The sequence below is a fragment of the Lampris incognitus genome, chromosome 8, assembly GCF_029633865.1.
Source record: "Lampris incognitus isolate fLamInc1 chromosome 8, fLamInc1.hap2, whole genome shotgun sequence".
NCBI classification, from domain to species: domain Eukaryota; kingdom Metazoa; phylum Chordata; class Actinopteri; order Lampriformes; family Lampridae; genus Lampris; species Lampris incognitus.
In genome coordinates, this window is record NC_079218.1 from 4,105,832 (window position 1) to 4,121,914 (window position 16,083).

Here is a 16,083-nt window from a genome sequence, read left to right on the forward strand (position 1 = left end):
GGTTTGCAGTAGCGTGGTACAGGTTTGGTTTGCAGTAGTGTGATACAGGTTTGGTTTGCAGTAGTGTGATACAGGTTTGGTTTGCAGTAGTGTGATACAGGTTTGGTTTGCAGTAGTGTGATACAGGTTTGGTTTGCAGTAGCGTGATACAGGTTTGGTTTGCAGTAGTGTGATACAGGTTTGGTTTGCAGTAGTGTGATACAGGTTTGGTTTGGTTTGCAGTAGTGTGATACAGGTTTGGTTTGGTTTGCAGTAGTGTGATACAGGTTTGGTTTGCAGTAGCGTGATACAGGTTTGGTTTGCAGTATCGTGGTACAGGTTTGGTTTGCAGTAGTGTGGTACAGGTTTGGTTTGCAGTAGTGTGATACAGGTTTGGTTTGCAGTAGTGTGGTACAGGTTTGGTTTGCAGTAGTGTGATACAGGTTTGCTTTGCAGTAGTGTGATACAGGCAGGTTTGGTTTGCAGTAGTGTGATACAGGTTTGGTTTGCAGTAGTGTGATACAGGTTTGGTTTGCAGTAGTGTGATACAGGTTTGGTTTGCAGTAGTGTGATACAGGTTTGGTTTGCAGTAGTGTGATACAGGTTTGGTTTGCAGTAGTGTGATACAGGTTTGGTTTGCAGTAGTGTGATACAGGTTTGGTTTGCAGTAGTGTGATACAGGTTTGGTTTGCAGTAGCGTGATACAGGTTTGGTTTGCAGTAGTGTGATACAGGTTTGCTTTGCAGTAGTGTGATACAGGCAGGTTTGGTTTGCAGTAGTGTGATACAGGTTTGGTTTGCAGTAGTGTGATACAGGTTTGGTTTGCAGTAGTGTGATACAGGTTTGGTTTGCAGTAGTGTGATACAGGTTTGGTTTGCAGTAGTGTGATACAGGTTTGGTTTGCAGTAGTGTGATACAGGTTTGGTTTGCAGTAGTGTGATACAGGTTTGGTTTGCAGTAGTGTGATACAGGTTTGGTTTGCAGTAGCGTGATACAGGTTTGGTTTGCAGTAGTGTGATACAGGTTTGGTTTGCAGTGGTGTGATACAGGTTTGGTTTGGTTTGCAGTAGTGTGATACAGGTTTGGTTTGGTTTGCAGTAGCGTGGTACAGGTTTGGTTTGCAGTAGTGTGGTACAGGTTTGGTTTGCAGTAGTGTGGTACAGGTTTGGTTTGCAGTAGTGTGATACAGGTTTGGTTTGCAGTAGTGTGATACAGGTTTGGTTTGCAGTAGCGTGATACAGGTTTGGTTTGCAGTAGTGTGATACAGGTTTGGTTTGCAGTAGTGTGATACAGGTTTGGTTTGCAGTAGTGTGATACAGGTTTGGTTTGCAGTAGTGTGGTACAGGTTTGGTTTGCAGTAGCGTGATACAGGTTTGGTTTGCAGTAGTGTGATACAGGTTTGGTTTGCAGTAGTGTGATACAGGCAGGTTTGGTTTGCAGTAGCGTGATACAGGTTTGGTTTGCAGTAGCGTGATACAGGTTTGGTTTGCAGTAGCGTGATACAGGTTTGGTTTGCAGTAGCGTGATACAGGTTTGGTTTGCAGTAGCGTGATGCAGTAGTGTGATACAGGTTTGGTTTGCAGTAGCGTGATACAGGTTTGGTTTGCAGTAGCGTGATACAGGTTTGGTTTGCAGTAGCGTGATACAGGTTTGGTTTGCAGTAGCGTGGTACAGGTTTGGTTTGCAGTAGTGTGATATAGGTTTGGTTTGCAGTAGCGTGATACAGGTTTGGTTTGCAGTAGCGTGGTACAGGTTTGGTTTGCAGTAGTGTGATACAGGTTTGGTTTGGTTTGCAGTAGCGTGATACAACAGAGCGGTGCAGCAATGAAGAAATAATGAAGGCATGGCGTTTATAGTTCAACAAATGTATTTTATTGTACTTTTACAAAACAACAAGAGTACAAAAAAGTTAGTCCACATTAACTTCTTTTTTTTTTCTTTTTTGGAAAGAGAATATGCAAATTTAATCACACAGTTGCAGCAAACGCTCCCTCAGATCAACAAGGGGAAGGGAGGGGAGGGGCTTACAATCAAACTGTAACACAGACGCCCGTCTGCCGGCGCACAAAAACGTTTGTCTGCAGGAAAAAAAAAAAAACGACAGAAAACAAAACAGAGAAAATATTCTTGACATTCTTAGCGGACTACATGGGTGTAGGGATCCCAACACGGAAGCGCTCGGGCGGAGGCATCGAGCAGCGAGGACCTACATGTTTTGGCTTTTCTAATTGTCCCTCTTGACAAACAGACACACTTTGTGCTTCATGTTTTCTGTTGTTTTGCCATGACAACAAGGAGTGCAACAGTAGTTATGCTTTCAAAAGTATACATCTTGACATAAAAGAAGTTGGCACATTCAAGAAGACATGAGCTTTTCATCATAATGGACCTTTTTTGTTTTTCTTTACATTTGCGGGGTGGCTGTTATGTCAATGCTTATAAATACAATATACGTCTCTCCCCGTGTGCAGAGCCCACGAGAGAACAGTACGGAGATGAGTATTTACACACAAGGGGAGATAAGTGAACCTGACGGGTCATAAATAATCATAGTAATACCTAGAACAAGACCAAGAGTCCGTTGTTCTTTCACAGCGGTGAAGCAGAGTCCCAACCGAGGAACCCTCGCGGCTTTCGGCTTTCCCCCCCCCCCCCCCGTTTTCAGCCGATGGCCTCCGTGACGAAGAAGGAAAGGGAGGCATCGCTGGATCGCCGGGAAACAAAGCTGTCGTTTCCACCTCTCAGCTGATGGTGTTCTTATCTCATTTCCTGGAAAGCAAGCGAGAGTCATCAATTAACAGTCCAGACGGAAACGGCGATTATCTGCTTTGGTCAACAGGGAGGGGAAACGACACTTGGAGGAAAAATACTGACAGAACCCCAGAAGGGCCGTCTCCTCATAGGGGGGAGCGCCGTGGACCCGTCACGTCTGCACCCAAACGTTTCAGCTAAGCGCTGTCAGTCCGAGCCAAGGACAACAGCAGTGTCCACGTGAGACCGTTGCATCAATGAGACATGCTGGTGCACGGAGAGGTAATTATTCAGTCTCCTCCCCATACATATATATATAAATCGAGTCAATTTTATTTGTGTAGCCCAATATCACAAATTACAAATGTGCCTCAGGGGGCTTAACAGCAACACAACATCCTGTCATTAGACCCTCTCATCGGATAAGGAACAACTCCCTAAAAACCCTTTAACGGAGAAAAAATAGGGAGAAACCTCAGGGAGAGCAACAGAGGAGGATCTCTCTCCCAGGATATATATATATATATATATATATATATATTTTTTTTTTTTTTTACATGGTGATGGTGGTCACGTGGTTCGGGTCCTGGGCTGTTCCAGTGGCGTCTGGACACTGCTTGACACCCTCCTCATCATATTCGTCATAAATTTTATAATTCCATTGTAATTGTGTTATCCTCTTTCAATGATGTGTAAACACAACATCCATTGCACGTTGTCTGTCTTGGGAGAGAGATCCTCCTCTCTTGCTCTCCCTGAGGTTTCTATTTTTTCTCCCTGGTAAAGGGGTTTTTAGGGAGTTGGTCCTTATCCGATGAGAGGGTCTAAGGACAGGATGTTGTGCTGCTGTAAAGCCCACTGAGGCACATTTGTAATTTGTGATATTGGGCTACACAAATAAAACTGACTTGACTCACGTGTCTACAGCCCATTAGGGGATTCAGCCTAACAAACATGGCACCCTGCTGAGGTTTTTGTTTTGTGGACTGCTGGAGTAAAAAGAGTCATCACCCATCTCATCCCTCACCCGGCACCGCCAAGCTCTGTCATGGGGGGGAGACAGCGGTCGGGTTAATCCTGTACAGACTTCCTGTGGAAACGGCCGGGGCTTAATTGTGAGGGGGGTCACGCTTTCATGTTCCCGGTGAAGCATGGAGAGGGCAGTAAAGGGCGGGTAGGGGGTTGAGGTGTTCCTTACTGCTCCACGGGGGGTGACCTGGGGAGCACGGGAGGCACGGGAACTGTGTGCTGGTGCACACAAGTGTGTATAGAAATTGAGTTAAAAGAGCAATTGTGTGTGTGTGTGTGGTTGCCATATTACATCTGTGCTCAGGTCAGAGTGAAGTGACCCGTGACAGGACCGTCCTTTCTCTTTTTCTTTCTCCACATCTTTAAGGCGCAGCCTCACATTACATCATAACGACCTACAAGCCACGGGACTAAAACGCACAATACCGAAGCCCGACAACGTGCCCGCCCCTTGTCACAAACCAGTTTGGCACTGTTCAGGTTCACCGTTGCCTGAATTTTCTCATCAGTAAAGTCGAGTCAGTAAAGTCGTTTCCACAAAATGTATATTAAAAAAAAACGTCCATCTCAAAACATCTTGCGTAGGCTGAACTACATGTGAGGTCCTGTGTGGTTGTTGTGGTAGTGTGCTAACAAATGTTGTGTGACCACTCGTTATCTGATGTGTCTGTGGACCTCTTCCTCTCATCACCAGTTCGTTATCCTTTTTTTTGGGGGGGGGTCCCCCCCTTTCTCCCCAATTCTATCTGGCCAATCACCCCACTCTTCCGAGCCGCCCCGGTCTCTGCTGATCCGGGGAGGGCTGCAGACTACCACATGCCTCCTCCCATACATGTGGAGTCACCAGCCGCTTCTTTTCACCTGACAGTGAGGAGTTTCACCCGGGGGACGTAGCACGTGGGAGGATCACGCTATTCCCCCCCGAGCAAACCGAGCCGGAGGTAACACGGGGATTCGAACCGGCAATCGCTGTGTTGGTAGGCAATGGAATAAGACTGCCACGCCACCCGGACGCCCCTTCTTGAATCAGGAATCGGCGTGTCGGTGAAGACGCACCGCAGCTTTAAATAATGTCTTTGTGACTGCGTCTTCGAGTCTGACATCGGCTTTATTTACTGCTTTCAACAACTGCTCCAAGGTCGGGAAAACCCCCACCGTTCAAACACAATCAGGGGAAAATGCAAGCACACACGTAGCATAAAGCCGCCGCGCTGTCGACTGTGTGCGCTCCCTGCAGGCGGAGAGACGACTTCATGTCAAACAAAGCGTTTGTGGCTGTGTTGCTTTGGCTTGTGTGCAAACCCGCAGAGCTTTCTATTCAGCTGGCGTGCAATAAAAGAGACTGCCCACCAGACACGAGGGAGCCTGCGGGGGGGGGGGGTGCTAAAAGAGTGCTCACACAGTGAAGTGTGCCCTCAGAAGTGCACTACGGAGGCAGCAGAAACAGTGGGCGGCTGCACTCCTCGCCACACCGCACCGTGAAGCTCACCCCGAGTGGACGGTGGTGGTGGTGGATGTGTGCGTGCATGTGTGGGTCTGTGCATGTGTGGGTCCATTAACGCACCTGTAACTGATGTTTTTTTTCCACATGAGCCCGATGAGTAGGCGCCCTGCATGCGTGAAGTTTTGTGTGTTTTATGAAGCGTGGCAGATGTGTAGGTAATACTCGTAAATCTCGTGAGCCTGTTTTCAAAGCGGGGACGATTTTTGCCGCCGCCGCCCCCCCCTCCCCCCCGTCCCCATGCCAGTAAATATCCACGAGCGACCTTTATTTTCACCAGCTGAGGTCAAAAGAGATGGTTTCAGCTCCATAACAAGGACACGGAGTGGTCTTAGATCAGACTTATTAAGAAAAGGACTTATTTTTGGCGTTTTAGAAAGGTTGCCTTTTTAACGTTTTCCATCGGGGCCTGCCCACGTGTTACAGCCTACCACCGTCGGCACCGCCACCTCTTTCAAAGGTTCACAGAATTTCAACTTTTACAAATGCCGCTACTTGTTTCACAGACCAGGGAGGGTGGAGGAGCAGCAGGACTACATCTCCTTTGTCCAAACAGAGAGGAAAAAGGGGAGAGTTAAATTAAAATCAATAAACGTTGCTGGTAATAGAAACCCCTGTTCACGCGACACGGCGTTGTGCGTATTATCACAGCACGGATGAGGAGAAAGCAGCACGAGCTTTTCTTCCTTCTCATTGTGTTGCACCAGCTACTGAGCGTCTCCGCCTGGCACTTCATGGTGCCAACTCTTTTGTTAGGAAAGCAGCTACTGGCTGCCCCCAATTCGCCAGAAGTCAGTAGATGACATCATCAACTAATTTGCATACACATTTGCATTTAAATAATTTGTATATGAATGAGAATACATTGGAGATAAAGCGCTACAGCGTCAGAGACAGCAAAACAAATAAAGTGCCGTTGAGGGGGTCTGCAAATCACTAAATGTGGCGCCAAAATAGCAGCAGTGCCTCCAGTGCCAGCACCGCTGGTGTTTTGTGTGATCCGTCTGAACACCGATTTGTTTATTCATAAAAGCTTATTCTGTTATTTTTTGTTTTCATTTGGCAAATGTGGTCAGCCTCACTGACCACATTTGAACTTTAGAGCCCCGCCATCCATTTTTGTTGTTGTTTCTGTCCCCTCCTCCCCCTCATCCAGAGAGATGGATTAGCTAACCATGAGTTTGTGGTCCATGAGTTGCTTCACATCTAAAAACCTTACAGATATCATGAAGCCATTACGGGCGATTAGCATCGTAGCCCACCTCGATGTGTTTCCTGGCCGAGTTGAGGCCTCTGGAGCCTGTGGAGCCCCTGGACGAGGAGCTCCCTGTGGTAGAACAGTTACTCGACATCTGACTCCTGGGCAGGAAGCCGGCCTTACTGCTGTACGCCATCAGCTCCTCATCTGACCAGAGAAGGATGGAAGAAACAAGATGGAGTTAATGTTGACATCCTTTAGTATACTGCTTAAAGGCTGGATTTAATCCAGGGTAGAGAACTGCTGGAAACAGGAAACCTAAAGGGAAATCAGCAAAGTGTCAGCATTAGCTACATGCTTGCTACGCTGGGGTTGTAATTCATCCATCCATTATCCAAGCCGCTTCTCCGAATTGGGGTCGCAGGAATGGTGGAGTCTATCCCAGCAGTCACTGGATGGCAGGCAGGGAGACATCCTGAACAGGCCGCCAGTCCATCACAGGGCCAACACATTCACACCTAGAGACAATGTAGTGCAGCCGATTCTCCTGACCTACATGTCTTTGGACTGTGGGAGGAAACCGGAGCCCCCGGAGGAAACCCATGCAGACATGGGGAGAACATGCAAACTCCACACAGAGGACGACCCGGGACCACCCCCAAGGTTGGACTACCCCAGGACCTTCTTGCTGTGAGGCGACCACACTCACCACTGCGCCACCGTGCCGCCCGTGGTCGTAATGTTTTGTGTTTATTGCGCTCACAAACCTTTTGGCCAGGAGAAGTAACACGGATTGAATTGACAACCAGGTGTCTGGCAGACGCTGGGCTTTAGCCACAAAACCACATTTTGCTGTAACATTTGGGAACAGAATAGGTCACAGTGACTGCAGAAGGACTGATGCAGGAGAGATGAGGGAAGAGGTCCTCAGGCTGCCACACTACAGGGGTGCTGTATCACATTTCCCTGACACACATAAGATTTGTGTTTTCGTCTCACAACGGATACGATTTCATATTTCCAGAGACAGATACTCTGTTCTACAACGTGGGAGACTTTTTCTGCCCAGTAGTGTTCTGCAACTCCTAAACCAAAATATTGAAAGATTTACTTTGCCTCATATGACACAAAAATATCATCTTACTGTCGGTCTGTCGCTGTCCTGAGCCTTTCCTTTGGTGGCTGCAGCTGTTGTGTTCCCTCTTCTCCAAGGAAGACAGGGGTCCACCCACTCTGTCCTCCGCCATGAGGCCAGCCTCCACACACCCCAGAGAGCCCTGCAACCTGTCCTCCTCTGGGGGAGGCTCAGGAGGTGGAGGCAGGTCTGAACACACAGACAAGATGGTGATGAGAAGTCGGACAGGAATAATTATCTTCTACCAGTCTACCAGAGTCCGGGAGATGAAAAAATAATTAAAAGTAGTTAAAGGAATAGTTAAGAATTTTTGATATCTATCTTTAATCGATATTCATTGCTCATTGGCTACGTAGGCGGGTTTCATTTTCACAGTCATCCATCCTTTTCTTCGTACTGGGCATGAAGATCCAGCTTGCCATCTATAGTTCAATACAAATAATGGGGGACAAATTTACAATCCTCGTTAAGTGACCCCCCCCCAAAAAAAACTGTTTCAACCAAAGCTAACACGATGCTACAACAGTCTATCAAAGCGGATTTGAGAGGTCATATTTATGGTCATTTATGTTCTTTTTCCTAATATGCTACTTCCTGCAACACAGTCTACAAGCGATTGCCAGCAGGAGTCTGTGTGCCATGGCACCACAAAGCAAACAGTAAGAGGGAAGTTAGCAATAGAATCGACTGCAAGTTTTAAAATGACCACTCGAATTTGAACCACAGACTGCTGTAGCATCATGTTAGCTTCGGCTGAACCACCGAGGGTTTTGTTGCCCCATTAATTGCAATGAATTCTAGATGGCAATGTGGAGCCGTGTGTCCAGTGTGGAGAAGCAAAGGATGGAGGTCTGTGAAGATGATACCTACCTATGACACGAGTTCTGAGTATAAAACAGAGATGGACTTCAAAAATTCTGGCCTGTTCCGTTAAGACCGAACTGGATCTCAATATTTTCAAAAGGAAAGTTGATACCTAGAATTGTGAATGACTAGAAAATGTTTTTTTGCCAGCATCATTAACGAGAACATGAACAACGCATGCATTTTGCTTTCTGTTGTTGATAAGCTGGCAAATCCCCCAGTGACTCGGTAAGTGTAATGAACCTGCCGACTTTTTTAATGACAAAACTGAAAACATTAGACCGGTCACACCACAGCAGGCAAAAATACTAGGCCACTCATACATTTGTATAATTTCTGTACATCGTCTTTTTTGCCTTCATGTAGAAGCACTTTGAATGACCTTTGTATATGAAACGTGCCATATAAATAAACTTGCCTCGCCTTAGTGCATAGACCAAGCCAAAGAACCCAATCCAGTCTTGTGTTTCTGACTTGATACTTGTGGTTTCATTGTATTTTGTTGATGGATACTGCTGATTTATATTGTCTGTATAGGCTATTTGTAGTCGCACAATACTTTTGGTTAACACCACTGCCATTTTTTGCAGGTCTTAAATGTCCATCCGTCCATTATCCGAACCGCTCATCCTGTTCTCAGGGTCGCGGGGATGCTGGAGCCTATCCCAGCAGTCATTGGGCAGGAGGCGGGGAGACACCCTGGACAAGCCACCAGGCCATCACACAGGGCTGACACACATTCTCACCTAGGGACAATCTAGTACGGTCGATTCACCTGACCTACATGTCTTTGGACTGTGGGAGGAAACCCACGCAGACATGGGGAGAACATGCAAACTCCGCACAGAGGACGACCCAGGAAGACCTCCAAGGTTGGACTACCCCGGGGCTCGAACCCAGGACCTTCTTGCTGTGAGGCGACTGCGCTAACCATGGTGCCACTGTGCCGCCCAATAATACAATGCCATTGCTATTATTATCATTAATGATAATACAATATTACTGTCTTAATAACCAGTCTACACCCCAGTGGCCGTGGTCTTAAATGGCTCAATTCACAAAACAACTGGTGGGAAATTGCTAAAATATATGGAAGAAAGAAAGGACACCTCCAGCTGATGTTTACTGCTGAGAGTTCTGCAGTTGGCCGTGATTGCGGTTGATGCCATCTGAAGAAGCGATTCCGTGCACGGGAGCGAACATGGATAACTGTGTAGAGGATGGCCTGAGGAGGTTATAATTTGCTGAGGTCCACTCACAACCCCTGGTAAACACCACAGCCCCGCAGATATAACTCATCATGTGCATGCACACTCACCTCCCTGTATGTCTCTCCTGTATGCCACACTCTTCGAAGTCTTTTTCTTCACTCTGGATTTTTGGCTGGGAGGAGTGTACGTGTCTGCGGGGGAGAGACGACCTTGCACTGTACAGAAGTTGGAGATGTAACACTGTTATTGGAGGATGCATTTCTCAGCACTAACACACAATGGATCCAATTCGATTGCTGAGTTTTGCTACACCTGTTCCACATTATTTTAAATTTCAAATTGAAAATTACAGCGGTTCTAGCGTGGGTGCAAGTGTACTTCTCAGCCTCATACAGTCTCTTCTGTTTACCAGTGTGCATTTGTGTGTGTGTGGATGTATGTGCATGCATTTACAAGTGTATGTTTATGTTTGCATGTGCATTGCTTTGTGTGTTTCTTTACCGGGTGAAGCGGCACTGATGTTGTCTTCATTCACTGTTGCCCCCTGGCTAAGGTGACTGCGATGCCCGGGACTTTGGCACTGTAGCGTGCCAAGCTCAGATGTACCATGATGCGGTTGGCCGGAGAGGTTGGACTGGTTTAAAGGTGGGCTCAGAGCCTGGGGGAGTGGACCGCTGGGTAACCGTCTGCTATTGGAAAGAATAGTAACATGTCACTGGAGAGGAAAATCAACAGAATCCAAAGCAAGGTTTATGCTTTCCAGGGAAGTCAGCAATTAGAAAACAAAGTACAGATTGGGAGGAAGTCCAACGGCACATTTGTGACAGTGAGGTACTGCTGCAGATGTGAACATTCACAGCTATAGCGGTATAGGTGTAGAATGATCCGCTTCCGGTGTGGGAAGATGGCTGCGCAAATTCGCGTTTGCAGCGGCCTCACCCAGTACCGCCCATGCAGTGTCTTTGTCCACGCCTGCGTCTAAGTTTTGTCTTCATTTGATGGCTGTGAGAGTGAGGCAGGCTAAGCTAACTGCTAGCCCATGCAGACCGGCAGTTGCGATAACACCGAGGGCGGTCTGGCGACGGCCTCACCTGGCGTTGACTGCGGTGTTTTGATGTCGTCGTGAGGAGTGTGGGGAGGTGTGTCGAGGGTGTCTGGCTGGGAGAGCTTGGTCTGCGGTGTCTGGTTGGCCCGGGGACCACACCCCCTGCCTGGAGCGGCACCTGAGGAGGAAACGCCGAGGGTGGTCTGACAGGATGCGGAAGCGGGGCAGGCTAAGCTAACTGCTAGCCCATGCAGACCGGCGGTTCCGACATTCTTCCTGGCTGGCGTTTGTTCCCTTGGACAGTGATTTTTTGTTTAGTTTGGATATACGTGTTAGTTTGGATATGTGTGTTCCTGTAGTTTTTGGACGTGTTTTTGTCTTTGTGTTGTACTGTTGAGGGCTGGGGGAAACAGCATTTCGTGTATGCAAGTGCATGAAGTGAAATGACAAAGTGTTCCTGATTCCTGAAGAGGGACATGTCCTCTCTGGACGACTGACGTCTGTTAGCGGACCACAGCACCGTTGCCATTCTGCCATGAGACAAACCCCCCACCCCCACCACACCTCAACCAAGTACTCTTCAATGGGCAGTGAGATTGTTTTTCAGCCAGGCAATAGCAACTAACAGGACCGTCCGATCACCGGGAAGATAAAGTGTGGGTCGGGAATAGAGCAGCCTTTCCTTCCACACAGCTGAATGGAAAGGCGGTCATAAATGCAGAGGGTGGTTGTGAAGTTGTGAGTCACTATAGAGCGTCGTGCATGGGAGGGAGTTCTAAGAAATTCCTCCTTGACAAGGCAGATAAAAAGGTTTCACGATGTGTTCTTATCGTTACAATCTGTGGGCTCTAGTTTTGTGCTGGCGGAGACGCAGATACTGGCTGACAGTTTCCCCGAGTACAAGGAGAATTTTTCCGCCCGCCCTGCTCAGTAATTTTCTGGCTTGAAAGAAATTCACATGCACAAAGATGGGTGGGGTGGTGCAGTTGGAGACGTGTTGATGCAGATCAGCTGCCACAGTAGTCTTGGCGTAGCTACAATAGCCGGCCTGCTATTGCACCTACACCTACCCCGGCTAAGACAACATCTAGGCACTAACGCAAGTTCAGTGAGCTTTCTTCATGCAGCAGTCTAGGCGACAACACATGGGAACATATCCAAATGCGTTTTAACGGATGTTAGGGTTTGCATTTCGCCCAGCTGATATAAATCACTCACTGAACCAGTAGGGAAAACCAGTTGAACGACGTGTTGCTATGAAACCTTGATGTGAATCAAAGACAGTTTGCGCTCATCATGATGCCAGCTTAACTTGGCATGTCTGTCTGTGCAAACTGTCTATACTAGAGCCTGACATCTGCTCGGGAACGTTGCGGAATTCCCGTGGGACTGGAGTCGGTTTCATCGTAAATCCTGTAAGAGGAACGGGACAAGAACATATTGTTTACCGAGTCACCAGATTGGGGTGGGAGTGAAAACCCCCTCCTGTGTCAGGCTCTACACTGAACTGTTGGGTCTGTTGTTAATCGTTCTAGGCTTGTGCATAACGCGAGAACACTGAAGCCGAGTTTTAAGCTACGTCAGCCAGCCTGTTTAATAAAGCCGCTTCAAATCAATTTTATTTAAACAATCTATAGGAATGGAGAATATAACTGGAAGACGGTGGCGACACAGGAAAGGAAGTGAGCGCCACCAGATGTCATAGACCGAAGAAGACTGCGGCGCCATTCTGAGGGGCTTCCTTCTTTATCATCACGAGCAGGACAGTACAGTGTGCCACAGTGCATGTACCGGTACCGGGTGAGGAGCTGATCTGATTCAGCAAGTTGAAGCCAGCACCACCTGCTTATGACGTAGTCCTCCTAATCCTGCCACGTGTGACAGACTGTCAGGATTACGCTTGCGTTCGTGGTCACAAAGCTGACAAAAATATATTGGACATGCTCATGTGTGCAACCGCGCTGTGCTTACTGCCACATAAAGAGTTTTTCTCTCGACTTCGGCCTCTCATGTTCAACAACTGAAAATACATCTTATTGAAAATGCTGCCCAAAGGGGCTGAATTTAAAAACACTGGTCTCATGTTGTTGTGTCTTGTGACCAAACTTTTTGAAAGCTGTTTGAAAACGCTGAGGCGTCCGGGTAGCATGGCGGTCTATTCTGTTGCCAACTAACACGGGGATCGCTGGTTCGAATCCCCGTGTCACCTCCGGCTTGGTCGGGAGTCCCTACAGACACAATTGGCCGTGTCTGCGGGTGGGAAGATGGATGTGGGTGTGTGTCCTGGTCGCTGCACTAGTGCCTCCTCTGGTCGGTTGGAGCACTTGTTCAGGGGGGAGGTGGAACTGGGAGGAATAGCGTGATCCTCCCACACGCTACGCCCCCCTGGTGAAACTCCTCAGTCAGGTGAAAAGAAGCGGCTGGTGACTCCACATGTATGGGAGGAGGCATGTGGTAGTCTGCAGCCCTCCCCGGATCGGCAGAGGGGGTGGAGCAGAGACCGGGACGGCTCGGAAGAGTGGGGTAATTGGCCGGGTACAATTAGGGAGAAAAGGGGGGGGGGGAAATCCAAAAAAGAAATCGCTGATGTATGACTGTCATACCAGTTTAGGACTGTCATATAATCCAGTCTCTAGTCATCTATCGGCCGGCACACGGCCAATAAAAAATACTTGAGCATTTTTCTTTTATTCTGATGTTTCAATATGGATGGAAAACTTTTTGAAACTGATCTGAAAATGCAAATCTGACATGAAAACAGCATTATCCAATTTCTGTGGATTAGTGTGGACATGGTCCAAGTTTCTTCCATCTTCCCAGAAAGCTCTTGTGGTATTACGACTGTGTGAGGAACTGTTGTTTGGAACTACTGAAGGCGACTTCACATTTTAAACAGCACGTACTTAATACATTAGATTTACACACAGACAGACGCCAGGCCATGCCGTACCGTGACAGTTGCTGCCCATCCAGTTGGTTCAGGCGAGGAGGGTCATGGGGGAGTCTGCTCTCCTCGTGGGGGGATGGGGTGAGTGTGGCGGTGGACTGGTGACTGTAGGAGGTGGTGGGAGAGGAGGCGTTGGCCCTGTGGGGAGGACCGCCGTCCTCACAGCCCTCCATCAGGTAGGTCCTCTCCGGGAGCGGTGGACACCACTCCTCCTCCGAGCTAGAGAGAGGAAGAGGAAAGAAACAGATTAGAAATGGGGGAAACAAGATAAGGGGGGGGGGTCTTTTCATCAGATATATTTCTTACTCGAGGCAAACCTGTGGTTGGGAACTGATGTGTGTGTGTGTGTTTACATGTCAAGGGAATAGGTAACGGCCAGCTTGCTGTTGCCTTAAAACTGCAGACTGGGTAGTCGCAGTGTCGCCCAAAGCGTAACGCTCTTTTTGCAGGCTCAACTGAAGTTGAATGATCTTGCTGTTGGCAGAAGTGCTGGAGGAAAACCATCCACTTAGTAGCTGACATTGCTGCTCTCATACTGAATGATAATTTTGTTCCGAGGGCCAAGAGAGCAACGGGGGAGGAAGAACACGGCAAATTGTATTTAAGGGGCTAAGAAAAACAGCTTAACGGCTTGAGGAGTTGAAAAGGGACGAGGCAATTGAGCTTTTGATGCCTCGGGCACAAGCACGATGGCTGAATAGATGGTAAACGTGCTCTCTTGAGGTGAAGGCAAGCCTAAATGAAGGTGAGGCATGACAATGCTCCTGTGCATGTGTGTGTGTGAGAGAGAGTGAGTGTGTGAGTGAGAGTGTGAGTGAGTGAGTGAGTGTGCGAGAGAGTCAGTGAGAGAGTGAGTGAGTGAGTGAGTGTGTGAGTGAGAGTCAGTGAGTGAGTCGGTGAGAGAGTGAATGAGTGAGTGAATGTGTGAGAGAGAGTGAAAGTGAGTGCGAGTGAGTGAATGTCAGAGAGAGAGTGTGTGAGAAAGAGAGTGAGTGAATGTGTGTGTGTGAGAGTGTGAGAAAGAGTGAGTGAATGTGTGTGTGTGTGTGTGTGTGAGAGAGTGTGAGAAAGAGAGTGTGAGTGAGTGAGTGAGTGAGTGAGTGAGAGAGTGAAAGTGAATGCGAGTGAGTGAATGTCAGAGAGTGTGTGAGAAAGAGAGTGAGTGAATGTGTGTGTGTGAGAGAGAGAGTGAGTGAGAAAGAGTGAGTGAATGTGTGAGAGAGAGAGAGAGTGAGAAAGAGAGAGTGAATGTGTGAGAGAGAGAGAGTGACTGTGTGAGAGAGAGTGAGTGACTGTGTGAGAGAGAGAGTGAGAAAGAGAGAGTGAATGTGTGAGAGAGAGAGAGAGTGTGAGAAAGAGAGTGAGTGAATGTGTGTGTGAGAGAGAGAGAGAGTGAGAAAGAGAGAGTGAATGTGTGAGAGAGAGAGAGAGTGAGAAAGAGAGAGTGACTGTGTGAGAGAGAGAGTGTGAGAAAGAGTGAGTGACTGTGAGAGAGAGAGAGAGAGTGAGAAAGAGAGAGTGAATGTGTGAGAGAGAGTGAGAAAGAGAGAGTGACTGTGTGAGAGAGAGAGAGAGTGAGAAAGAGAGAGTGACTGTGTGAGAGAGAGAGTGTGTGAGAAAGAGAGTGAGTGAATGTGTGTGTGAGAGAGAGAGAGAGAGTGAATGTGTGAGAGAGAGAGAGAGTGAGAAAGAGAGAGTGAATGTGTGTGTGAGAGAGAGAGTGAGAAAGAGAGAGTGAATGTGTGAGAGAGAGAGAGAGTGAGAAAGAGAGAGTGACTGTGTGAGAGAGAGAGAGAGTGAGAAAGAGAGAGTGACTGTGTGAGAGAGAGAGAGTGTGAGAAAGAGAGTGAGTGAATGTGTGTGTGAGAGAGAGAGAGAGAGTGAATGTGTGAGAGAGAGTGAGAAAGAGAGAGTGAATGTGTGTGTGAGAGAGAGAGTGAGAAAGAGAGAGTGAATGTGTGAGAGAGAGAGAGAGAGTGAGAAAGAGAGAGTGTGTGTGTCTCCGTCACCCTCTGTCCAGGTCATCATGCAGGTGTTGGTCCTCCTGACCAAACTGTTCCAGCTCTCCAGAGGGAGGAGGAGGGGGCAGGGCCTCAATCCAGTTTAGAGAAGGTGTCTTGACAGCCTTGCCCACAGCCTTCTGCTTGGGCTTACCTGGAGAAACCACACACACACGCGGTTCTGTTTACATGGAGGGGAACACTTCACTGATACGCACAACTGACACACGGACTCAAAACGCACACTCGCTTTGAGCTGCTGTGACACATGAAGGACAGAATTTGTCTGTCTTGTGGACATCTTACAAGCTCGGTGAAGCTCGGTGAAAATATGACAGAATAAAACAATACAGTGATAAACTGAAAACAAAACGTCTTCATCCTGCAAATGACACCGAGTTGTTCAGTCTGTCTCACATACCC

The 16,083-nt window shown here is 47.9% G+C and overlaps 1 protein-coding gene across 3 annotated transcripts in view; it reads right to left on the reverse strand.

The window, feature by feature from the left end:
• Positions 1–2,627: 2,627 nt before the first annotated feature.
• The window catches only part of robo3 (roundabout, axon guidance receptor, homolog 3 (Drosophila)), a 149,010-nt gene continuing 135,554 nt past the window's right edge, over positions 2,628–16,083 (reverse strand). The window contains exons 21-27 of one of the 3 annotated variants that reach the window (XM_056285342.1): positions 15,670–15,814; positions 13,664–13,879; positions 10,170–10,354; positions 9,776–9,883; positions 7,603–7,782; positions 6,523–6,665; positions 2,628–2,748 (exon numbers count right to left, since the gene is read on the reverse strand). In XM_056285342.1, coding sequence (XP_056141317.1) covers positions 2,737–2,748; positions 6,523–6,665; positions 7,603–7,782; positions 9,776–9,883; positions 10,170–10,354; positions 13,664–13,879; positions 15,670–15,814 — 989 coding nt within the window. In that variant the 3' untranslated portion in view covers positions 2,628–2,736. The other 2 variants (XM_056285341.1, XM_056285343.1) reach the window with 2 other exon arrangements.